Source organism: Rattus rattus, chromosome 4, assembly GCF_011064425.1.
Source record: "Rattus rattus isolate New Zealand chromosome 4, Rrattus_CSIRO_v1, whole genome shotgun sequence".
Classification (NCBI taxonomy): domain Eukaryota; kingdom Metazoa; phylum Chordata; class Mammalia; order Rodentia; family Muridae; genus Rattus; species Rattus rattus.
In genome coordinates this window covers 93,198,062-93,224,888 of record NC_046157.1, presented here as the reverse complement: position 1 = coordinate 93,224,888, position 26,827 = coordinate 93,198,062, and the positions used below count along the sequence as shown (strand labels likewise).

Genomic DNA, 26,827 nt, shown 5'->3' with positions numbered 1-26,827 from the left:
CAAGTCAGATATCCTTGGCACTGAAATAGCTGAGCTAATGAAACTGTGTAATCTTAAATGACTATTTAAGCTGTACATTTCTGCTGTTCAAGTCCCTTCACATCCCTCCTGTATGAGGACCATGTTGAGCCCCAATGCATTGGTATCTCAAAGTAAACCTCTTTTTTTTGCATCAAGACTGAGTCCCGAGTGTTTGTGGGGTGGTGGGTGTCCTCAGGATTGGAGCAAGTGTCTCCTCAATCTGAGGGTCTTTCACTATAATTAAAATAATTTCTTACTAAGTTTTGAATTTATGTAAGTAAAACAGCTCTCTGTTATTTCCAGGCATTATTATTTCCAATTCTTCAAACAGCTAGAAAAACAGATTATTAACATTTTAGATGCTTCTACATCATCTTTTAATTCTCTAATTTTAATTTCCTCATCCTAGCAATTCTATAACCTCATGTAATCTCCTTCTAATATTGTTTATTTATGAATTATATATAATTTCCTACTTTTCCATCCTTACCATTTCTTCCTGGGACCATTTTAACTCTCTATACTTGATGTCCACAAGTTCACACAGCCTAATTAATGCAGCAGTCATAGGGCCAGAGGGCACATATATCACCTTATGATTCCACATTCAAGGCCAAGTATGGCAATGAACTAGTTCTACAAAGGACCATGTAGGTATTTATGGCCTTATGGTTATGTTGTCAAGAATCTTAAAAAGATGGTGTATTAGTCAGGGTTCTCTAGAGTCACAGAACATGTGGAATGTCTTTCTATATTGAGGGTATTTATTATGATGACTTATTGTAGTCCAACTCCCCAACAATGTTCAGCTGTGAATGGGAAGTCTAAGAATCTAGTAGTTGCTCAGTCCCACAAGGCTAGTTGTTTCAGCTGGTCTTCTGTAGAAGTACATTCCAAGAGACGTGCTGGCAAGTAAATAGAAGCAGTGAAGAAGAGAGAATCTTTCTTCTTCCAATGTCCTTATGTAGGTCTCCAGCAGAAGGTGTGGTCCAGATTAAAGGTGTGTACTACCAGACTGACCTTGAACTCAGAGATCTCCTTAGGTTTAAAGACATGTCCTCTCTTGCCTGGGCCTATGCTTTCTATAGCCATAATGCCTCAAAATCTCCAGGTCAGAAACTTGTGTCTTCCAGTCTCAAGATCTGGATCACATGTGAGCCCTCCAATTCTATATTGTAGCTTATTCCAGATGTAGTCAAGTTGACAACCAGGAATATCCATTACAGATGGGTATGACAGGCCTCAACATAATCAATCGCCTCAGAAATGGTAGAGAGAAAATAAATAAACCTCAGAAGATCCTTGGCTCAGCAATCTAGCTGAATTTATTAGCTTCAGGTTCAGTGATTGACACTGTCATTCAAAGGTGTCTATAAAGAAATGGGAATAAGTCAAGCTTCTTTTGGGGCACAACTTTGATTTTAGCACACAAGAGGCAGAGACACACAGATCCCCAAGTCCTCAAAGTGACTTCTGGAACAGTCAGGGATACTCAGAGAATAACTGCATAAAAAAAGGAAACAAAAAGATAGTAATTGCAGGAGGCAAAATTCCAATGATCAGTGATTTTACACTCTAGAGGAAATAGTAAGTAAGCCAGGGTACACAAAAATACATTTTATGGATGAGTGCTATGTATTTATGTGGTACCTGTGAATATGTAAATATATCAACACACAAGCCAATGTTTAGATCAATACTTCATGTCTTTCTCTTTGAACTTTTGCCTTATTGATATGAGATAAGGACTCTCACGGAACAGTAAGACTGTTTGTTAGACTAGCTAGCAAATGAACACTATCACTTCGAACCACCACAACTGATATCAACACTGGGGAAACTGGAAGACACAGCCCTTCCTAGCTTTTTACATGAGTGCTGGGGATTCAAACTCATATGCTCATGCTTACAAAGCAAAAGGTCTTAATCACTGAATATCTTTTCAGTATTACAAACAAACAAATTACTCAGTACAACTTCACAGGACTTTATTCTGTGAATGAAAACTATTAAGTGGGGTTTATATGATTGAACACAATTATTTGAAATCTATATGCAAATTAAGCCTACTAGAATACCAGAAGACATTTTAATTCGTCCACTTATTCAATATGATTCAAAATTAAAGGAGAAAAAAGTGATTTTTATTAGTTTATTGTTAAAAATATGCATCCTATATTGCTTGAACAATCCCTCCATCTCTGCTTTATCTTTGTCCCAGCACATCTTATAGACAGGACACATTTTGGGTCAAAAATTGTGTGGGTTGATTATGATCCATAACTCTCTACTAGGAGTCCTGTCTGGCTACAGAAAGTGGCTACTTCAGTATCCCTATCCCCTAGAGCTAGGAGTCTCAACTAGAGTCACTCCATAGACACTTTGGCACTCCCCAGCCCCATTCAAATCTCTGGCATGCCCTGAGATTGTCCCCTCACCCACCTACAATTTATGTTTTCTTTCCCCTGTTCTCCCTAGAACTGAACCCCCCACTTCACTCCTCTCCCCAACCCTTCTTACCTTGTTCACTCCCTCCACTTACCTCCAATACCTATTTTATTTACCCTTCTGTGAAAGATGCGACCATCGTCCAGTATGCCCACATTGTCTCGTGGCTTCTTTGGGTCTGTGAATTATACCATGGTTATCCTGTACATTATATCAAATATCCACTTATAAGTTACTACATACTGTGAATGACCTTTTGGGTCTTCACTCAGGACGATATTTTCTAGTTCTATCCATTTGCCCACAAAACTCATAATGTCCTTGCTGTTAATAGCTGAGTAGTATACTGTGGGACTGGGAAAGGCACCCTGGTTCCTGGTTGAGCTAAGGCTCCAAGCCCCTCCACAGGTAGAGGACCAGAGGTCACATAGGTTCAAGACAGATCTCCATTATAATGAGGTACCTGAGGCCTGGAGGTTTGGCCAATAACTTTTCCTTTCCAGACACTTTTCTCTGCAATAGGTCCCACCCTGAGATGTGGGGTACAGTTTTACTCATCCACCTTCTGTCATGGCAATAACTGTCTTATAATCATGGATTGCCTCTTCTCATTGGGATTCACTTTGGGAGCCACAGAAAAGGCCTTCGCCTACAGAGTCACAGTCTAATCTCCTGTAGAAGGCCTCTCTGCACTCCTAGACATAGCCAAGCGACTACCAAGCATACAGCCCACCACCTTCAAGTCAAGGACTATCCCCTTGGGAGTAGCAGGAGCCCCTCTCTTCTCTCGTTTGACCCAGGCTAGGTCCAGTGTGGGTAGAGGAGGGACTTCGTTCTTAGCTCTTCTATAACCTCCAGCAGTGCCAGGATGCCCAACAGCCTGAGAACCGGACAGACCCAGCCTTTGCAGGCCTGGGAACCCCTGAGCCAGCTCTGGCTGTGTCCTGAGCCTCAGACTGTGCTTTCCCCACCCTGGAGCTGTGTCTTGCAACTGCCCTATAGCCTGACACCTGCCCAGCGGTTGCATGGGGTAAGCTAAGTCAACTTCCTGCATCCTGCCTCCCCGAGTGACTGAGCCAGTGTAGTACCACTAAACTTACGTTTTCCATTGTGTAAATGATTACTGGCCCAAATTGAGACACATCCCATGGTCAAGAACCAATCCCTGACACTATTAATGATACTCTGTTATGCTTGCAGGCATGAGTTTAGCTATATGTCCTCTGAGACGCTTCACCCATCATTCAATGGAAAGAGATGCAGAGACTCACAGTCCAACATTACGTGGAGCTCAGCGAGTAATGGGAAAGTTGGAAGAGAAATTGGGAGACCTGAGAGAACAGGAACTTGAAAAGAAGAACAATAGAGTCAACTAACCTGGACCTTGTGGAGCTCCCAGAAACTCAACCAACAACCAAAGACCAAAAATGGGCTGGGAACTATGCCCCCTAGAAATCTGTAGCAGATGTGCAGCTTGGTCTTCATGCAAGTTCCCCAACAACTGGAGCAGGGACTATCCTGAAATCTGTTACATACCTGCCTATGGATCCTGTTCCCCTAACTGGGCTGCTGTGTGTGGCTTTAGTGGGAGCGTGTACACCTAGCCTTGCAGTGATTTGATATTCTGTTGGAGAGGGACTGTGATATCAAGAAGGAAGTTCCATCTTCCCACAGGAAAAGGGGAAGAAAGGAGGTAAGATATGTATGAGGAGGTGCTAGGAGGAGAGGGGGGATGATATTGGGATGTAAAGTGAGTAAACAAATAAAATTAAATTGAAAAAAATACCTGACCTTTATAGAACTGAAGCAGAATTGCTCTAAGTTTGAGGTCAGCCTCAGCTGCATAATGAATTTGATATTAGTCTCCTTTAAATATCAAGATCTTTTCTGAAACATAAATAAAATACTTACTTATTAAAATTATATACTAACCTTAAAGATGTAGGACCCAATCCTACATCCAGGAGGTCCCACTCAGGGAAACACAGAGATGGAGGTCGATGCAATAAAGAAGAGGTTTAATAATCCAGTACACTGGGGTGACCCTGTAGTTGGGATAGAGGCGACCCAGAAGAACAAAGGCCCACACCCTTTATACTGTTTCAGAGTATAGGCTTTAGGTTAGAGCATGAGTTGGTTATTTTTCTTTGGTGGGGCCTATTACTTTTTGAATTCATTGGTAGCCACCTATTGTCCTTTGAATTAATTGGAGGCCTTTGGTGGGGAAATAGCTTTGTCATGCAGAGCTGGTGGTAAAGGATCCCTGCTAAGGGCGACTAGCTCTTTTCCTGGAACAGGGTGTTAGCCTAAATTCTACCTGGTGTTTGCCTAAGGCAGCCTTTGTTCTTAAGTTTGAATCTTACAGGTTTAATCCCAGAAAACAGGCATGCAGATTTCTGAGTTCAAGGTCGATCTACAGAGCAAGATCCAGGATAGTCAAGCTCAGGCACTGAAAGGGTTGGAAAACAAAAAGTTAGTGATAATGTAATAGAAAGGGGCCATGTTCCAGCTCTAGCAAGCAGCAGAACTTGGCAACTTTGGCCATTAGGCTCCGGATATAGAGTCAAAAATAGAAAGGACTACTGGGACAATTGATGCTGGTTAGCTGGAGCTAAGAAATTAGTTGTGATTAAGAGACCAGACTCATTGGAGGTGAAATCTTCTGAAAAGTGTTGTCTGAGAGCACAAAGAAGCTATGTTCCAGAGATAGCCAAAGTTGTACCTCAAACTGCAGCTGGACTTGGTAATGTTTAAGAGTCACCCAGGCGGTACTGGTTTTGAAGCATGAAAGCGTCATGTCATGAAGAGCAGCTGAGTCTTATTCTGGTGTTCAGGAACAGGATAGTTTGGGGTATACCCAGGCCCCTCCTCTGACTCAAAGAAGAAGGGAAGGAAAGATAGGGAAAGGATTGTGGAAGTGGGGGTGACCGGGCGGGTGGCAGTGAGCAGGAAATAAAGTGAATAAGTAAATAATGATAATAATAATAATAATAATAATAATAATAATAATAATAATAATAACATATTTACAACAACAAAATCTTTGCTACCAAATTCAGGGAACATATTAAGAAGATTAAGATCATTACTGAGTGGGCTTCATTTCAGAGATGCAAGGTGTGAATAACAATTCAGAAAGTGTAATATATTGAAAGACCCCTGGAACGGGGAGACCCTCACTCAAGTCTTGGGATGACATGAACCCCCAAGAACTCACACAAGACCATCTTTGCTGTAATCACATGAGGTTTATTGATAGGAAGCAGTGCACTGGGGTCGAGACTCGTATCCCACGCAGGGGCAGTGCAGTTCGATGACGAGGGGCTGGGAGAAAGGGTATTTAAAGGGAGAAACCACAACCCGAGGGGGCAGGGATGGTGTCATTGGAAAGTGTGGAGAATACCAGTGAAAAATCAGAAGGAGAAACTCTCTGTTTCTCAAGATAGTTTCCTAGGAGAAGCTGCTTCTTGCTTCTCAAGATTGTTTAACTTTATGGTCCACTAGTTCCTGGGAGAAGCTGCTTGAACCAGCAGATGTAATTACCTATTCTATAGCCCTAGGAGAGGCTTCCTGGAACATACAATTCTGAGGCTAACCTGTTTCTTCTGCTCTAAACTTTGTGTCTAGGGGGGTAACTTTAAAACTTTTACCTTTCAATATCGTGTAAATAAAATTTAAGCAGAAAAAAACATCACATAATAACCTGGATACTTGTCAAAAAAAAAAAAAAGCATTTTACAAAATTCAAGATGCCTTCACGATTAAAGTCCTGGAGTCATTAGGAATAGATATAGCACATCCCAAAATAATAAAGATGAAAGACTTTGTTCTCTTGAAGGAACAACCTGGCCTTCCTGTCTGCCCTAGGGGTTAGCTAACATCTGAAGGCTAGATCTCTTGATCTCAGCTTTTGTTTCACTTTCTGTTTCTCCACTGTGCTTCCACTCAGTGGTTGGGGTTTATATTCTGTGTACCCAGTAAAAGCTTTGCCATTCATTTTCTTGAAACATGAGTGACCGGAGTCTGTGTGTTTCTTCTTAAATCTCGAAGGCCTGCGTTGGGTTCTCAGTATCTTGATGATGCAGGCATCGTCTGGCTAGAACTTAAATGTGTGACTATGGATAAGCTCTCAATCTTCAGTAGTCTAAGCGATTCTGTGAAGAAGATGCACCACTGAGATAGTGAACATTTGAAAGGAGAATTGTTAGGGGTCAGTTAATCAATATTTACCATTTAGATTCTTATAATTAGAGAGATGGAAAGATATTCTAGACATCTAATTTGAAATATCGAATGCACATCTGAAATAGAAAGGCTGAATTTATGACAAATACAACATCTAAAATGAAAGATACTAAGCTAGTAAGGAAACTAAGGAAGGCAGGTAAGACAAGTGTTGCTAGAATATAAACGGTTGTATAAATTTTTTGAAACAACATTGGGTATAATTGTATTGTCTCACAAGATGTCAACTTCATGTCTAGATTGCTAGTAGATAATAGCTTTTATTGATGAAAATGGTCTGTAACTTTCCTAATTTTGAGACCCTTAAATATAGTCCTGTTGTGGTTTGCCCTGGAGTTATCTGTATTTTGATGCTAATTCCGCTGCCTCAAGGACAGCAGCCTAGACTCAGGACTACATGAGGACTCACGTGACTTCAGCAACACCTTCTCCCCATTTAATTTGTAAAATACAGGTGAGGGCAGGTACAGGATAGACCGAGGCCTGTCATTGGATGGGAAGGAAGGATGGGCGGGAGAAAAGTTTGAAGGAAGAGGAGGAGACAGGAGGGACAGGGAGAGGTTAAGATTCCATGCTGTACCTTTGCCCGGTGTTACTAAGGAATGGATGTGTATTGGGCTTTGTATGTTTAGATGGGCAATTATATCTTATCAATTGAGTCGGAGGTTACTGTGTTTTGTATTCTTTCACGTGTAGATTTAAGTATAATGGAGAGTGGGGCGGCTGGTCTGGGCTGCCACGGAATTGGGATGTGTATGCCTGGCATGGAAAACTGCCTTGGGAACTAGATAGGTAGAGAGATTGCTGCCAGGCTCAGAGAGAGGCCTTCGGCAGTGTGATGTGGGATGGAGCAAAGCAGGTGAGGTTTTGCTGACAGAGAATTAAGATATCTAACAGATATCTTGGGGCACTGCGGTGCTAGACCTAGTGAGGGATAAGAGACAGCCTTTTTTATTTTTTATATTTTTACAACAACATAGTCCCTCATGTTGTGGTGACTCCAACCATATACTTATTTTGTTGCTACTTCATAACTGTAGTTTTGCTACTGTTATGAATCCTAATGCAAATATCTGATATGGAGGATATCTGATACATAGGTTGAGAACCACTGGTCTATGATTTGCGTGGCATTTGCCCAAAAGACTGCATTTTGATGCTATGGATAGAAAACCAAAAGCAAAAAAAATAAACATATAATATATATCACTAGAAATCATGAGGAAAATGAGATGTGGGGAGATTCAAGGGCTCAGTATTGACTTCAGATCGTAGATGTTTTGTTTTTGTTTTTCATTTTTAATCTTGTTTACCACTCAGTCAAACACAGAACCAACTACATCAAATCTTCCCTCTGATTTTGTGATTACTGCCCGAGGAAATGACACGTATAGTTTCTTATGTAGTTCCAGAAAGAATTTCCAGGAAATCTATGTGCAGATGGAATACCTTGACATAGCTGCTATAGATGTACCAGAAAATATTGCCTTACATCTCTGAACATTCTTAAATATGTTTTCTGCTGAAGGACCAATGGATGGATACTAAGACTATCTGTCAGAAATAAAAGGCAAAGAATAATTTCTAATATAAAAATAGGGAAGAGTTGACTAACGTTCCTATGAGACCACTATGGGTAATATGAGGAAGTTTAACATGGATGACACTAGCATAAATGGGCAGACATAAACAACAAACCAAAGCAGTAATTTTTGTTCTTAAGTCTCCTTTTAGTCTGATATATTTACTTCAAACTTGGTCCCATTTGCAACATTTTAATAGGAACATAAGTCGCAATACCAAATTATTTGGTGTTCTTCTCATATCCTATTCCATTGTGCCAAATTCTGACTTAATGTTGTAGGTGAAATATGCTTCAATCACACTGAATTTCTTTAACTCAATTACATGGAAATCATATCTATTCTCCTCAGTCATGGGAAAGATACCTTTAACTGATTTTTTTTCCTATTGATAGAATAATGGAGATAAATTCCACTCTACCATCGATGGATACAACCTGATGATTTTTGTCAGATGAACAAATTGTATGGGAGAAAGATTAATATTTACTACTAGGCAGTGTTATTACTGCTTCATGTAGTTTAAAAGAGTGAACTAAAGACACTCATTTTCATCAATGGGATTTCAAAACATTTCCCACTTCCAGAAAAAAATGGGTGAGCATAATGAATCAATTTAAACTAACAGAGTAACATTTTGAGAAAGACATAAAAAGCTATTCTGTGTTTAACAATGCTTTTGAACCTGATATCCTATGGTTCCCAATTACTCCAAATAATCGTGATAAACTTTTAAATCACACACACTCTTGTTCACTTTTTTATATTCTGAAATTAATCATTACAAAGTTTCTAAACTCATGACAATTTTTAATCACTCAATAATACAGTAAAGGAAGAAAAATCTTCAGGCTAATGAAGGGTTCTTGATATTTTTCAACTTGCCTGAAAATAGCATGATAGCCCTAAACTGCGATTCAACAAAAAAACAAAAAACATTGTTACTTTTCGTCCATTTACATCCTGTAAAAAGTGCATTTGCAAGTTAGAAGGTGGACAAAGGATTTTGCCTCGGGGTCATTGATTCAACTAAATAGTATTTGGAGTCTCACTCGGAATAGGGTTCCAATTAGCTCCAGGATTTAGGAGTTTTTCAAACCAGTTCACTGTCCTTTGAACGGTTTTCCCCTACCCCAGAAAAACCCATTAGGGACATGGGAAGAGGAGCAGCCAAAGCTTCCTAGTTGCTGGGAGGAACTGGGAGGAGGTTGGCTAAGGCCCCGCCTGCCTGTCCCTTTAGTTAGTGGGAGCAAAACAAAACAAAACAAAACAAAAAACCAAGCGGCCGCCAGTGTGATTGGAGTGCGCATGCGTATGCGCGGTGAGCTCCGGAATTCGCATCTGCGCAGGTTGAAACAGTCGCCAAGGATTCTGCGTGTTTTGTTTGTGAGTGAACGCTGGAGTTTTGGTGTGGTCGCGGGTGGTCGAGCCCTGGATGATGTAATGAAGGGTTGTTTACAACCACATCTGGGGTAGTTGTGGAGAAAGTAGGCTATGCGTTGCTGGCGGCGATAACGTCAGGAGGGGGCCGTCACGGGCTCCTGGTACGTGTGACTGCGTGTGCTCGTGCGCGCGTGCGGTCCGGAGGGCGGCCTCAGAGGCTTCCGGTACGTGTGTGTATGCGTGTGCGTGTGCGTGTGCGTGTGCGCGTGCCGTGTTTGTATCTCTGTTGTCTGGAGGGTGGCCTCAGAGGCTTCTGGTAGGAGTGAGTGCGTGTGCCGGTGTTTGTGTCTCTGTTGTCCGGAGGCGGGGCTCAGGGGCTTCTGGTACGTGAGTGCGCATGCGTGTCCGCGCGCGCCCGTGTTTGTGTCTCTGTTGTCCGGAGGCGGGGCTCAGGGCCTCCTGGTATTCGCCCAGGTGAAAGATCACTGGTTTGGGAACCTGTTAATGTATCAAGGTTAGTAAGTTAGCCTGACAAGTTTCAGGGAAAAAAGCCTAAACCCGGTGCACAATTAACCGAGATCCACCGGCTTTTGCCTTTGCCTCAGAGTGCTAGGATTAAAGGCCTGAGCCACAATGCTCTGCTACAGATCTGAAGACTAGCTTTTACAAGCACTTTGATACAAAAACCTCAGAAAAGAAACGTTTGAGCTCCTTGGAAGTGTACTTTGGGTTTGGAATTGCCATAAAGCTATAAAATCATATACTCTAAAACCTCCACCCCAACACTGAAACTAAAGAACCCCCCCCCCCAAAAAAAGACTTAAAACAAATTATGGGCTATATTTTGTACAAAACGTTGATTTTGTGTGTGTGTGTGTGTGTGTGTGTGTGTGTGTGTGTGTGTCCTCAGCAGCAAGTATCAGCTTGAATTTTTATGCCTCTTGATTTAATAAAGGAAGTCAAATGGATACCGAATTTATTCAGCCACTGAATAAATTACGGAAATTAGATTTCAGATCTCTACAACCAGGATGTGATTATAGTAAGATACATGTCCAGTTAAGTTTGTTAACTCAAATGTGTTTTCCTCTTAAAAACTATGCACATATTTTATGTTTAGTATCTTTGTGAGAGCTCTTAGAATAGGATTTTTTTTCATTACAACTGAGACTGAATATTTCAATATTATTCATGTTTTTTTCCAGCTTTTCCCTAGGAAGTATTTATTGTTTTGTGATGCATTGAAATAAGTTTCTGAAGTATAAAGTTGAATTGATCTAGCCACCATACTCAAGGTGATCTCTAATTTTCATTAATAATAAACAGTAGCATTTTGGTATGTGAACATAAGTGAATTTTTGTTTCTGATATTCTTAGATTATGAGAGATGAACTAGGACTTTCAGGGCAACTATTTTACTTGCCTTTCTTTGGGATGAGAGCAGTTACATGTATACTGAGGAATTTGGGTATTACAGTAACAATGTGGGAATCTCATGCTAGACATCAGCAGAAGAAAGACATGACTTCCTTTGAGTTTAGACTATTCTTTCCCCTGCCCAAAGAATATATGACAGATATGATATAGATAGGGTATAGCAAGTACACTGGAAGAAAACCAGGTAGGCAGTGACAGTAACACAGGTAAGAATTGATAACTGATTGGCACTAGTGGTAGAAGGGATGATAGGGGTAGACTGATAGAAAAAAATAGAAATCTAATGTTAATAACAACAAGGAACATTTATTGAGTGCTTTATGTTGGGTGGCATTTTAGGTGTTGTGTGCGTTAACTCATTTAATTATTAAAAAAATTTATGACATCGATGCTTTATGTTTACCTATGTATTTGAAAACATTGCATTTTCCTGAGAGCTAGTTAGCGGTAGAGGTGACAATTAAATCTAGAGTTTGTTTTAGGCTTGAGACAAAATCAAGAGTTAGAAGGCCTTGCAGAATAATTACATTACAGGGGCAATGAGTACAGAAAGCTTAACTGTAATTTCTAGACACGCTGGCAAGAAAAGAGGAAATAACATATGCTGTGAGTTCAAGTTGGGACATGTAGGTGAGATCTTTGGTGTGGGACATCTTGACCTGATCTACCTATAGGCTTGGCCCTTGCTCCTGTGTCCCTTTCTAAGTAGGGGTAAGAAGGTGGGTTTTGCTTTGTTTATTTCTGTTCTTCTTTTCCAGCCACACTGGGTTTTCATCAAATTCACAGGCTTGTTTCACTTTTCCTCACATTGTGAGGCCTTTGTTGTGAGTCAGAGGTAGAGGAGAAAGATCCTCACAGGGTACCTGCCTTTGCTCCAACAATGGCTGCTGCTGTCCTCTCCTAGTCTTAATGTTTCAGGTCTGTGAAGAAGAATGTGACCTGCTCTTGGTCCTAATCAATAAAAACCTTCCTTAAATTTCATATTAGTTGCAGACACTTTTGGAATTAGATGACAAAACTCTTTTCTCACTGAAGAATCCCTTTCCTTAGCTCTGTTAGTTTACTGCCCTGGATCTCCTCTGGTGGATCAAAGAAAAAATTGAAACTGTAGATTGTCTAGCTGTTTGCTATCTGATGTCTTGGCTCATGTCCAGGATCTGCCTGCCACCATACCTGGCTTATGGTGACTCTTTTAGGAATAAATTTGTCATGTTTTCTATTTGATCAGTAAACTTAACAGCCTTTCTGTTGACTATTTTAAAGTTTGAGATGTAATATAGAAGAGTATTAATTAGGATCTACTTTTAATCTGTTTTTTAAATAAATAAAACATACCCATATAGTTGTTTACCAGGAATCCATGGTTTGTGTGAGACAGAAAGTTTTAATATGAGAGTCAAAAGAAAAGTTGACAGACGGTACAGAGACTAAATTGTACTTTTTTGTTGTATATTGACTGGAACTCATTGTCCTAGTTTATGAGTTTTTCATTTCACATTTAGAATTTTTCTTTTTAAATTGTAATTTGTTTCTCAAAGCAATCTTTATTTTATTTTGCTGAGAGATTTATTAGAGGATGAAAAAGAAGCTTGGGAAATTAATGAACCTCACTTTATTCTGTATCTTAAATAAGGCTTGAATCAAGTTATGAATTCTACATATTTTCTTCCTCAGATTTTTCTCAGATGACTTAATATTTATTAGAACATGGTATATTGAGTTCCTAAAAGTATGGTCTAAGTGAGATTCAGAGAAAGGTTCTCTAAAGATTAATAAAAGGAATAGAATAACTATGTATAACCGGACACATCCCATAGTATAGTATGAGTATATTAAGGAGTAGACTGTGGCAGTATAGGTTTTTAAAGGCAAATGAGCATGCTTGCTGAAGATACCCATAATCCTCCATAATAGATATTAGCAGCAAGTGTATCATTAGTACAGGCTTACATATTCAGAGGTTGTGTGTGTGTGTGTGTATGTGTGTGTGTGTGTGTGTGTTTGTTTGTGTATGTATGCAGTAGACTTTATTTAGGAGTGAGGAGTAAAGCTGTAGCAGAGACCTTTAGGACAATAATTCTCAGGTAGTCAGTCATATGTGAGAACCTGAACCTCTAAGTGGCTTTATGTATTTTGTTAGGGCTGATGCTACTCCAGTAATATTCCAAAAAAAATTCTCAAAAGGTAAAACATTACAGATGCTCTCAGTTCTATTCAAACTTTTGCATGAAAAGAAAAACAATATAATTTGTAAAAGTAGTCACCTTTACTAGTTTCTTCATTTCAGGGAAAATTCTCAGTTACTTAATATTTGGAAGTAAAGCAGCTATTTTGAAGATTAGACCTTATTAAGGTATGAGGTGTATATGTGCTTCATTTCTGCTTAGCTTCTTACTTGTACTGTAGAAATAGGTAACAGTTTGTATGTATACTTCACAGGGACACACACACACACACACACACACACGAGTGATTTTGGTAGATGCTCCATTTGTTGTAGAGCAGACAATCCTATATAAGGAAGAGCTGCCCTTTCATTGCCAAAGCTTTGCTGTAGTGTTTCCCTTGGCCTTCTCTCTTACTTAATAGGTGAGACACATTTTGAAAGGATCACAGTTCAGCAAGGTACAGGGGATGGGAGAGACAGGAAAGGCAAAACCACTTGTTAACTGTTTTGCCCTGTCTGAACTTGTTTTTCCATTTTCTGGCATGACCCTTCACCATTCCTCTTACCTCCAGGCTGTCAGAGTAGCTAACAGTGTTTTCCGTTTGCACTTTAATTAACATGACTTAATCATCTTAGTAACTTTGTTAAAAGTTTGCGTTCATTATATAACTTTTTACATAGATGTCCTCATGTAGGGACAATTCTCTCTTTATTATTGCTCAAATAATCCTGTCAATAAGGGAAAAAGAAGTACCCCTGGACACTTTGATGCTTCCGGTCCATTTCATTTAAAGCTTATACTTGCTTTGGATGGTCTGGAACAGTGTTGGAAATCAGAATATAAACAATAGCTATTATAACTAGCAGTGAAATAGACAATTTTATTAGTACTAGGGGAGCAGTGGTGAACCAGACTTAGTGATTGCTTCTTGGAGTTTGCACCATAAAGGAGAGAAGAAATGAAATAAATAAGTATAAATAATAATGTAAGATACTAATATAGTCTTGTTAAGAATAAAATTAAGATTATGGACTATAAAGGCATATTTAAAATAAATTTTATGAGGAAATATAATGTATCTGTGATATCCATCAAGGAAGATTGAGAGAAAATTGAAACTTGTCTCTGTTTATTTTAGGATTTCTAGTAGTTAGATTAGATTAATAACTATTAAATAGATTAGAGTTCAGGCAGGTTGAGAAAGCAAGTAAATAGAAAGTATAGTTGTGGACTTCAACTGTTTGATCTCAGAGAAATCATTCATTAATTAAGAAATTGAGATGTACAAATGAGTATAGTATAACATAGGGCAAACACTGGTATTTCTGGCCATCCAGGTCTATTTTGAATTGAATTTTATCAGATAGGCAAACCTTGCGTATGAGGAAATGATCAAGTCACCATGAAGAGTTTTATAAAGGAAACACAAACTTGTAATTAGTGTCTAATCCCGAAAAGATATTAGAAAGGTAACTTTTCAAGTTACAGGCTTCCAAGGATCATGAAAGTCCTCATAACCCACAGCAATCTACTTTTCTTTGACTTTTATAAGACCACATGTCAGACAGAACAGGTGTAACTTATTGCCACCTTCACCGAAAGCCTACTTTACCAGCAGACACAGATTAGGTGCACAGGGGCAAGATGCCCCTTTGTAAGAGAAGATGCTAACCGTAGTGAATAGGAAGTTCTGGAAGTGGTCAACGGGCCCAGTGCACAGAAGTTTTCTACGTGGTAAATATTAAAAGCAGAAAGGGATTGAAACTCAGGAATTTATATATATCTTAAGAATTTGATGCTAAAGTTAGATGAATAAGCTCAATAATATAATTCAATAGATAAAAAAGCCTGAGTGTTTAAGTTCATGGAGGACAAGAATTAAAATATGAAAGAAAATTAAAGGAGGATGACTTTATTACAGGTAAAAACAAAGGTGGAAGGTGACTCTGTTTCTCCTGGTGTAAAGCTGCTGAGTTCTTATGTAGATGTCTTGGATCAGTACTTAGGTCTGATGTGCTGGATATTGAAATATGTATTAGAGATTTTGTACAAATTAAGTGTACTATCTCAAGGTGTAGTTTTATTTAAGTTATATTTTTGACTACTGTGATACCATCTTCTGCCTTGTTATATGCATTCACTCATATATCTCACTTATGTAAGTGGAGGCAATGATTTTGCAAGTTGCACTAAATACAGTTGTCCAAGCAATACTGTGAGTGCCTTTTTGGTCATGGAAGGGGCATTATATATACTGTAGCAACTATACTGTATCGATAGGTGATGGAGAGTCTAAGAGTCTGAACTATGCATTCAGTAAGTGTTAAATAAGTTTCGGTGATCCAGGCTCTAGTTTATAGACATGCATACCATTTATTTTAAAATGAATATGGAACTCATGACGTGCAGAATTATACACACTTCTGATTGATAAAAAACGACTTTCCCATTGGGGCACCATTGAAGTGTCTGGATTCGTAGTCTGGTCAGTAGTAAGCAGAGGTAATAAGCATTACATAGTTTTGATGGCATCTAAAGATTTTAAACTAACTTTATGCAATTGTGTACCTTTATTGTCTTGTCATGTTTTGGGTTTAATGGGGCAGTGTAGTTGGAAAGAATACTGTTTCTGTAAGTCTGTGGGTGAAATGCTTATGCTGACTGGCCTATTTGAGTTGCATATGGAATTGGAAATGATCTCAATGAATTGAATTTCTCAAAATACACCAACAGTAGACAGATTAGCAGCAAATAAAAGTGCTAACAGTGTACACTAGCTGTAAAAATGACACAGTCAAAGAAGGTATAGAGTTTGCGGCTTGAATACCCTCTTCCCCTCCTTCAGAATCACTTCCTACCCCATTACAATTGTCCATAGCATACAAAACAAAGAGGAACAGGAACAAACAGCTAGGAAAACAAAATGCATCTAAGAAAGGGGTAGATAACACAAAGTTCCTAGGTGCTTGGACGTAATGCTGGGTCGTTAGTCTCTTCCTCTGTGCTGTGAGTCTGATCTTGATCAATGAAGTTACTATTAGGGCATAAATGTAGGCTTCTGTCTTTGGCTCCTCTTTTATTTAAGTAGGTTAGGGAACCTCAAACCAAACCCTCTTGATCTGCTGTTCCCTAAATGCTCTGTCTTGGATATGCAAAGCAGAATATATTAGAACAGCACATACAGTTGAATGATTTAAATTAAACAAACAAACATACAAACCAAAAAAAAAAAAACCCAAAAAAAACCAAAAAACCAAAACAAAACCCAACAACTGGATCTCTGCTTTTAGAATGCCTCCATGTATAAATGAGTGTCTTTTAAGCCTGCAGTCATGATCTGTTTTGTTATTCACAGAAATGCATGGTATGTGGTATGGGCACTGAGTGAACTTTGTAGAGTGTGCTTAACAAACTAAGCTGCTTACTGTTCATGCCATTGCCATCCTGGATGAGGCTTTTTCTTGTCTGAAATATCCTACCATCATATTTATTAATGAGGCTTATAAATGCATAGATAGACATGTAGACCTCATGTTACTGATTGCAGTTATTTCTACTTCTAGGTACTTTGATATGAACTTAAGTAAATTTTAAATAATGAATTGGCCCTTCTAGGGAAAATAGATTTTTCTCTTACCATTATTTATGAGTGCATTTCCTTCTTCCTTTTTGCTTTCTTCCGTACCAGACCTGTAAACTGCCTCTTTGGTAAGGCTTCGATAAGACTTAGTTGAGCCTCCAGATCAACTTGATGGTTTTAGTCTCACCAAAGGCCTTCTCTGGCCTGGGCTAGTTTTTTTTTTTTTTTTGATATTAAAACATAATGAATTAGGTTGAAGATGATCAGATTTATAGATGAAATGATTGCTATTTGGGGAAAGTCTGGGATGGTTCCATGCAAGTAATCAGTACCAATTTTCTACCTATTTGGAACTTTTCAAATTGTGTGTGTGTGTGTGTGTGTGTGTGTGTGTGTTTCTGTGTTTGTGTGTGTGTGTGTGTGTGTGTGTGTGTGTGTGTGTGTGTGCGCGTGCGCATGTGTGTTGAGGTGGGGTGGAGCCTGTGCAGCTGAGTATACTTGTCTGTGAAAGCAGGAAGTAAGAGCCATCATAGGGAATTTGAATATTGGTAAGTGAATAGTTAACTATAATTCCAAGTATTTGGAGGTAACTGCATACAAATAAACCTTTCCTGTTTTGTTTTCAGAGTTTGAATAATTCTGTAAAGGGATTTTCGACAGAATAATGTCTTTGGTAAGGTAATATTTAATTTCATTTAGGATATACAGTGACATGAACCCATACACTTATTTGTGTAATAACATGATCTACTTTATGCTTTGATTTCAAATTAGCCTACTTTTTATTTGAATTTTTCTATAGTGACAATAAAACAGAAAACTGATATCTTTACATTTTTATAAGATGATGTATTATAGTTATATTTGATTGTTTTCTTATCTTCATTATTTATAATATCTTGTCATAAGCTCTACTAATATAAGAAAGTGGAAGAAAAATGTCTTAATAAAGACATTGCAGTTTTTCTTAGTTTAAACCACAGGCAAATTAATTTCTTCTGTTTTTTCGTTGGCTTGGTGGTGCTCTGCACTCTCGGGGCAGAAGCCCACACGTGTCTGGCAGCAGCTCCACCGCACACAGTAGGCAGTGTAGAGTTCCAAGATGCTGGAGATGCCAAGAACATCTTCTCAAGCTGTAAAAGCAGTAGTATGTCAGAGGGCTCTGTGAGCCTGAGCTGGAAGAAATAGAGTGCTACTCCAAGGATATGCACTGCATTATTGTCAGGGTACAGAGCCTCTTTCTGAAGAACTTAATTCAGGATACTTGTGCAGACCTCTGCATTCTAGACACAGGACTTCTTGGCATCAGAGGAAGTGCCGAGGTTGTGATCATGCCCAGAAGTCACATTCAGTAGATTGTGAAGCTCTTTGAGAGTAACAAGAACCTCTCCAGTAATCAGAAGAAATTGGAAATCAAACAGGAACTCAATTTTTGAAGTCCATGCAGACAGTTATGATGGACCTGTTGATTCTGCCTACTTCCTTGAAGAAGGAACTACTGAGTCTCACACAGGGGAAGAGAATCTGTTGGATACAGGAGATGATGATGCCACCAGAGTTCACACAGAGCGCTGCCACAGGACCAAGTATTGCTAGAGATGAAATTGTACAGGAAGATTCCAGAAATAAAGCTAGAACCTCCTGTTTCTGAGCATACAAAAGTCTTTTTCTAGTTCACCAGATATGCTTTTTGTCCCAGTGAATGGTTTAAGCCCAGATAATGATGCTCTTTCCAAAGACAGAGTTTGTCTTGTATATCTTGCATATGGAAGAAAGGCATACCAAGAAGCAGTTTTTCTTAAAAAAAGAAAAAGATAATAAAAGACTCCAAAAAGACAGAGACTTTCCACCAGGCGCTGTGTATCCAGAGGTCAGTCAGAGCAGAAGTGCAGGAGGTGGGAGCAGCATAAATGAGCTCACAACAGGTTCCACTCCAAAGAAAACACAGTCACACAGAGCAAAATACGATGGAAAGATTTCTCAGTTACTGCTCAAAGACTCTAAACAATGTATCTCAAATTGCAGAACTGATTTTTTCAAAACAGTGTAGTAGGACATGAAATCTGGGGTTCAAAGCAGAACTCAAATTGTACTGTAGATATGGAAACCGATGGCCTCTCGGCCTCTGCTGCCTCTGCCTGCTCTAAAGATAACAGTTTTGTTTCAAGGGGAACTTTAGGGCACCAACAGAGAAACCCAGATTTTCCTGAAAATACTTTTCAACAGCAGCAGAACTTTGGCTTCCAAATAATAAGAAAAAGCCTGCCTGTGAAAAGCATTCTGGCTGCTGTAGCTCTCCTCAGTGCAAGGCAAATTATCGCCCACTTTCTCCTCCACCGCTGCTGCTGCAGCTGCTACCTTCAGTTACTGAGGCTTGATTGGGAGGATCCTCTGATTATATTAATTCCTCAGTTACAGGGGTTCAAAGATTTCAAAATACCTGAAAAATACCATATAAGCCAGAATTAAAAAGCGAACCAGGAAGCACAGATTTGAAACATATTGTTACAAATGGGAGTAATGTTGCAATTACCCATGGTCTGAAAAAGTTCTTTAGTTGCCATGGAATAGCAATTACAGTTGAATATTTTTGGAAGCTTGACTACAAAAGCATCACTTGTGTATGTAATATCATAAGTTCCTACCTCACTTAGAGGACAAGACTGGGGCTATAATTGTAACAAATGATAAGAGTTTGTGACAGAGTCAGTGTTCTGGAAAGAAATTGTTACAAAAAGACACAGTACACATTCGTTTACTCATGTATTCAGTACACATTTATAGTCCCTGATGACCCTTTTGGAAGAAACAGACCTTGGGTAGAAGAATTTCTCAAAAAGGAGGTCTTTCTTAGAGACATGCAGCCGGTACTCAATGCCTTGCCAAGTGTGGGCAGGTTTGACCCTGACTTCCAGAGTCCCAGCACTCAGGTAGCCAACACCAGCCGCCAGCCCCCACCCTGGATCCAGGCGTCTTCAAGCCCTTGGCTTCCTCAGCAGCCCCTCTTCACATCCCTGGCCGCCCTATCCATGGAGACCAGTGAGCTGAGGGAGTCACAGCTGAGGCTCTTCCCTGACTGAGCAAAAACTGATGATCAGCTACACTCTGGTAGCTCATCCATACATGAAAGGCCTGGATGCCCTGTCTCCCCTGGAGTTGGACTACAGCTGGGCTAGAGCCCACTGATGACCATCTCCCCAGCCCTGCAAGATGGATTTTTACATGTTAGGCATATATTGTCCTGCTTTTTATCTATGTTGTAAATTATATTTCACTGAATTGTTTGCTGATGGCGTTTTGTTTGTTTGTGAGGTCTGGTTATGGTGGTTGTATTGTTTAGTTGGTTGTGGACATTAAACCTAGGCTCTTGCAGTTCCAGTCAGCACTGGCTATTTAGTCCCTAGTCCTTGCATACACATGTCCTCACAGTATAACAAGCTCTGTCTTAAGCCTTCAGGACATTATACAAGCCTCATATGTCTTCGCGAAATGTAGATAGGGGATATATATACTGAGTTGTTTTTGAAGATTATCTTTAGTATATTATTATATTTTATAATAAAATGCCTGTAGCTTCCCCATGAATATGTTTTAGTGTATCTAAAAGTGATTTGCTAGATAGACCTCTGTGATCTAATGCTGCAGAGGATGGTCATGTGTGACAATTATTCAAATACCACCACCACCAACAACAAAAAAACCCCCCAAAAAACAAAAAAATTCTTAGCTTAACTATGCTGGTACTTGCTGTGGTCCTAGCATGCCAGTATTCAAGAGAATGTGGCAGTAAGATCACGTACTGGGTCTCTCACGGAAACTCTGCCTCAAACCAGAAAACAAAATTTTACTTTGTAGCTACACTGGTCATATTTAAGTTCTGTATTTTCCCATTCTGTTTGCAAGGTTCTACTGGATAGATATTCCTATCCATAATATCCTTGTTATTTTACTACTAATCATAAAGTAATAAAATTACTAGTAAGCACTGTCACAAAAGGGAACATGAGGTCATGTTATCAGCCTAGACACAGTAGGCTGCTATAAAAAGTATATGCTTTTTTTTTTTTTTTTAATAGATAGTAGACATAGCTTTTTGCATCACCTCAACAGACTGGTTGCAAATCCCTTATGTAACATTATGTCCAAGTGCTTGCTTTGTGGATTTTGTTTTGTTTTCGTGTTACTACCTACCAGTGATACATTTTTACTTACCATTTCCCTTACTCTGTTAATTCGTCCCTAAAAATGTTTGCCTTTTAAATTCAAATTGGATTCAGTGCCTCCTACCCTCTGTAGACTACTCTTAAGGACATCATATTGTACTGTCATCTAGGAAGACAAATTGACTACTTGATTACTTGGGATTATTGAGATATTTATATATAATGTCTACAGATAATTTTTATTGAAGAGTACATTAACCTAACTTGTAAGAGAATTGAGTATATATAAAAAGCAATGTATTATATTGAAAATAGTAACTTACCTATTGAGTGGGTAGTGACTAATTTTCATTGAATGACAAATTAATAATTTAAAAGTTTTTGTTGTTTGTTTGCTCATTTTAGTAAGCAGTGAGGTAGATAGTGGCTCATATACCTCAGCTCTGCTAGCTCTCCCATCATCACAGTATCAGGGACATACTTGTTAAGTTAGAATACTGGAGCCATTTTCAGAGCTTAGCCCTAGATCTTTCTTTTGGTTTCTTTTGCTGAGCTCCATCATAATTGATGGGCTACAGGTCCTTGAGAGCCGCCCTTCTGGGCTTCCAGAGTTCTCATTGTTGACACATAATAGTTGAAAGAATTTCCCTCCAGTTTTGCTTCAGCATGTATGCCAGCTTCTGAATTTTAATGGATTTTTTTTAAATACTTTATTGTTAAAGAGATATAATTAGTATTTAAGTTATTATAAGCTAAAGAATTGATTTCAGTAGATAAGCAGAATTGTTTCAAGAAAACTAGTTGCTGTCAACACCACGCCTTTCCCCATGAGGCAATTTTTTCTTCAGGTTAAATCTTTTAAAGTGAAATAGTACAAATTTGGTAATTTACAGGTGTTATCATAATATTGAATAATGTAAAGTACTTTTTTCTTTAGGCCCCAGTACCACCTTACACATACACACCCCTAAATCTACTTAAGGATGGCACTGTTGTCAGTGTCTGTGGTGTTGTGAAGTTCTTTAAGCCTCCGTACTTAAGCAAAGGAACGGGTAAGTATTGAGATGGGTGGGTATTTTATGGATAAGAGCTTTGTTGCTGGACTCAGGACCACAACTCCTTTAGTGACCTGAGACTTAGAACAATTTCAATCCTAATTTTCAGATGCTAAGCAATACTGATGTGTATTCTTTGGTTATTTTAACTTATGAAATGCATGTAGTCATTACATTTCTGAGTTTTGTTGAACACAGTACAAGTAACATTTTTGGAAAGATGTTAAGTGATTAAAAAGTTATTACTTCTCCAGAAAATCAGTGTAGATTATTTATATTTATATCCTTTTATATCTTAAGGTTGGTTTTGTAGTTTGTTAGTTGTATCTTTTTATTAAAAGACATTAGTAGAGAAGAGTAATATTTCTTCACCATTCTTAAGTAAGCATATTCCTATTTTATAAGCACTTCCAATTATCTTAATTTATGTTAAATATTTTTTGTTTCCCAGATTATTGTTCTGTTGTAACAATTGTGGACCAGACACATGTGAAGTTAACGTGCATGCTCTTTAGTAGAAACTGCGAAACCCTTCCCATCATTTATAAAGTTGGAGACATTGTTTGCTTCCGTGGGCTGAAGGTGTGCTTTGTTCTTTTTGTAGTGTGCATTTACTGGAGAAGTCTGCTAGCAGTAATTATATGTCTTGTTGCAGAGAGACATTAAACATTCCAAGAAGCAAATATATCAGGCACCAATTATTCAAACGAGTCGCCTGCCCTCTTTCCTAAGACTTGCTTCAGAAACTGTGATGGACTAGTTTCAGTTTGTCCTCTCACTTCCAAATATAATTGATTTTTATCAAGTTTCCATGTAGAATTTGTCAAAGATGAAAACATAGATCATTGTCTTTTCAATTTAATTTTATTCAACTTTGGGTCTTACTGTCGCTCCACCTGATTTCAGACACCTGAGATGTGAGCTGTATGTCCCTGATACACTGAGGAAGGGAAGATTAAAATTCAGTTCAGCTAAAAGAACATGATTCTTCAGGACAAGGCACTAAAGAGAAAAGTCTACACAAAACATGCCAGAAGTCTGTTTTTTACCCCTGGGTACTTGTGTGAAAGCTGTGCTGTATAGGCTGGGCAAGATCACTCAAGGATTGTAAAGCCAGGGAACAGGAGAGCTGCAAGGGTAGGGGTGCTGCAGGCCCAGCTTAGTGAGGCTTAAATAACTTTATACCTCATTAGCAGTTACTAGTTTTTCTTATTTTGTGACATATTATTATCAGATGCAACTTATAAAAAGGAAAGTTCAGTTTGGGTCAGTCTCATGGTAGAGATGTTGGTGACATTGCTCCTCATATAGCTGCCAGAGCAAGAGGCAGAGAAAACAGGACTAGGGGGTGGTGAGTACCTAGTGCCAACACCTAGGGCTTTCAGCAAATTAAAAAAAAAATAGTTAAATGAATAAAAGGAAACTAATACAAAAAGAGAACTATAATCTGTAAAAGAAGCAAGTAGAAATTCAATATGTAACAGGAACAGCAAATGAAAAGTATACTGGCTTGGTTAATAAGTATTAGACATTGAAAATAGATTCAAAGACATTACCAGGCATGAAGAACAAGTACTAGATAAAAATAGACCGCAATGAACTTTTGGGGTAATATCTAGTAATGTAATCTGTAATTTAAGATACCCAGAGAAGAGAGGTGAATGGGGATACACAGGTGAGAGAGCATGCGTGTGTGTGCACATACCCATACCACAGCCCCCCACATGACACACACGCATCCACATGCCTACATACATCTAGTCTTGAAAAGTCAAAGCATTGGGGAATCATTCTATATGGAGAACAGTAGCAATGATTTTTGATAATTAATTTACCTGTATATTTGTCTTAATATTCTTCAGTAGAGGCTTATCAACTAGAAAGTTATTTAGGGTTGACAAATCATTTCAGTGGATAAATATGAAATTTTTTAATATTCTAGTAATTTCACTAATAATAAATTACTATTTTAAACATAAACAATCCTGTAAGATGATAGGGGTTAAAACTGCTACTCTGTACAACAGTGTGCAAAGGACAGGGGCTTGGAAAGCAGGAAGTTTCTGGTAAAAAAAAACAAAAAACAAAAAACAAAAAAAACCCAGAGTGCTTCAGTGCAGACTGAGACCAAGAAGCCATTTTTACCCAAGGAAGTAAATGAAATGTTAAGAATTCCAAAGGAAGACAGAGCAAAGGGACAGTAGGAAGCAGTTGTTAAAAAGCACAGAGTCAAGGAATGTAGTGAATGTGTCCTGATTACCAGAAAAGCATAAAAGTAAAAAGCAAGAATTATATGGTGCCTACAGAGAGTACTTTGCATATGAAGACAAATTAGAACTAAAATGATAGGAAATAAATTATAAAGCAAGAAGAAAATGAAATAATGATATCTTATTTTCAGACATGAAATACTACCAGAGATTTGTGAAGAGAAAGGGAGCATTTTATTTGAACAAGAACTATTCATGAAAACCATACTAACACCACGTATTTAATAGTTGTACATTTAATAAAGGAGCCATAGGACTCAGTGTGACACACGTTTGGAGATGGCCCAGCTTGTTCAGTCATAAGGATGAGTTAGCCTTGCTGCACGTGCTTGCTTTATACATTCTTGGGTTCTAGATTTCACTGCCATAACATACTTTAGTTAAAATTATACTTTAATAAATTAAACACATAAATGTAAGAATGCAAGTTTGGTAGAATCGGGGTAACTATTACCTCCTGTTTAAAAAGTAAATTTTAGTGTTTTAAAATTAGCATCTGTGTGTTCCCTGATACAGTATCAGTTGGCTGTATTGTTTCATGAGTTAATTCAATAAGGACTAATAAAGATTCCCTCTGCTTCTCACCCTAAAAAAACTTTAACATCTGAAGTTTTTGGTTTCTCAGTTTTATATTGCTGGCTTTTTGATTTGTACTTTTTCTCTCTGTCTTAGATCCAGGCATATAAAAATGAGCTTCAGGGAATCAGCACACGTGGTTTTGCGTCTTTAACATTTGATGGCACCTTAGGGGCTCCTGTCGTATCTCGTACTTTAAGCAAGAGCTTTAACTTCACCGCTCAGGACTACAAGATAGTAGAAACCTTGCGGACTTGGGCATCCACACACATTTCAGCTTCTTCCAACTTACTGCAGCTTTCTAATGCTGAACCCATGCAGTATTATGACCTGACTTGTCAGCTCCTGGGCAAAGCAGAAGTGGACGGAGTGTCATTTCTCCTAAAGGTACATTTTAAATACTCGAAACTATACCTTAATGCCACCTATCTGTTGATAAGGAGCCTGCAGCACTCTGACAGTATTTCCAGACTATTTTATACGGAATTAAAATTCTTCAGACTATTCATGCAGCTCTACTACATTTTTTGTTGTTTTCCTCTAGAGAAAACAGTATTGTCAGATGTGTATTTTATAAAGTTTGTGACATGCTGAATGTATTTCTTATTTTAGTAATAAAATCCACATAATTCTCTTCAGTGAAACTTTTGCGTATTTCTGTTGCTTTATGAATGTCAGCTTTGTTGCCACCCATTTACGTGCAGGAACTATTGCAGGGACTGCCTGGCCGTGGTGAAGCGTAAAACACTGAGATATTTCTTGTCATTCTTGTTTTTAAATCAGCCAGAAAACAGTAGCATAATTGCCCATGACTTACAGAGAGTAATTAATCATATTCCTTGTTTTGCTCTACTATAGAGGATGTTTTAAACAGCACCACATTGACTGAGATCCTTTGCTTAAGTCTTTGGCATCTGTAATAGTCAAACAAGCCATGGAGTTTCATTTTTGACAAGACTCATGACTTACTCATAGTACTTACTGCTGGCACATTAGAAAGGAACACTGAAAAATAGAAATCGCTGGATAAAATATCTGGAAATCACTATGTAGACTTGGTTGACTTCTAACTTATCAAGATCTGCCTACATCTTTCTCCCAGATGCTTGGAATTAAGATATGTGCTAATACTCCTAGACTCAGACATGAATTTTTAATTAAATATTATAAGCAGAGGAATGCAGACACTTTTCTTTCTAAGTTATACTTGGAATAATATGTGTTTTCTTCTTCGATCTTAGTACAATACTAACTTTGCCCTGCCTTTAGTTGCCATGATATATCCATTTCAGTTTCTCTCAGCAGCCATGTGTTCTAGTATCCATTCTGTTGAAAGACACTGATCATAAGCAACCTAGAGGACTGAAGAGTGTATCTGGTTTCAACCTCTGGATCACAGTCCTGAGGGAGGTCAGGGCAGATAATGAAGCAGGATCTTCAGTCTTCCTATTCCACACTGAATTACCTCTAAATTTTAAATGGAAAATTCATGCACAACTGAGGAAATACAACAGAAAACAGGAAGCTGCTATTACCTGTTTGTTGGCTTAAAGACCGGCTTATGCTCAGCCATCTTTCTTTCTTGTCTTAGGACTCCCTGCATAAACATGTTGCTGCCCACCATGGACTTGCCCCTCTTTTGTCCATCAACAATTAAAACCCCACTACAGATAGTATAGTATTCCACACAGGTCAGAACATGGAGCAGTCTGATCTTTGTACATCAGATCAAGGCTTTCTTCTCAGATGCCTCTTGGCTGTGTCAAGTTGACAGTTAAAGTTACTCAGAAGAAAATGTTTTACTAATGGTTTAGGAGTTATTTTTTTAAGTACACATATGTACATTGGAATAGCTACATTTACATAGGTGCCTGGAGAAACCAAAAGAGTCTGTCCAG

The 26,827-nt window shown here is 38.6% G+C and overlaps 1 protein-coding gene and 1 pseudogene across 1 annotated transcript in view; both read left to right on the top strand.

Moving 5' to 3' along the window:
• Nucleotides 1-9,595: 9,595 nt before the first annotated feature.
• The window catches only part of LOC116899236 (protection of telomeres protein 1-like), a 66,897-nt gene continuing 49,665 nt past the window's right edge, over nt 9,596-26,827 (top strand). Inside the window, exons 1-5 of the mRNA XM_032900838.1 lie at nt 9,596-9,683; nt 17,492-17,538; nt 21,966-22,080; nt 22,535-22,665; nt 25,026-25,316. Of these exons, the coding sequence (XP_032756729.1) occupies nt 17,530-17,538; nt 21,966-22,080; nt 22,535-22,665; nt 25,026-25,316 (546 nt within the window). The 5' untranslated portion in view covers nt 9,596-9,683; nt 17,492-17,529. The remainder of the gene's footprint in view (nt 9,684-17,491; nt 17,539-21,965; nt 22,081-22,534; nt 22,666-25,025; nt 25,317-26,827) is intronic.
• LOC116897731 lies at nt 17,710-20,214 on the top strand (annotated as a pseudogene).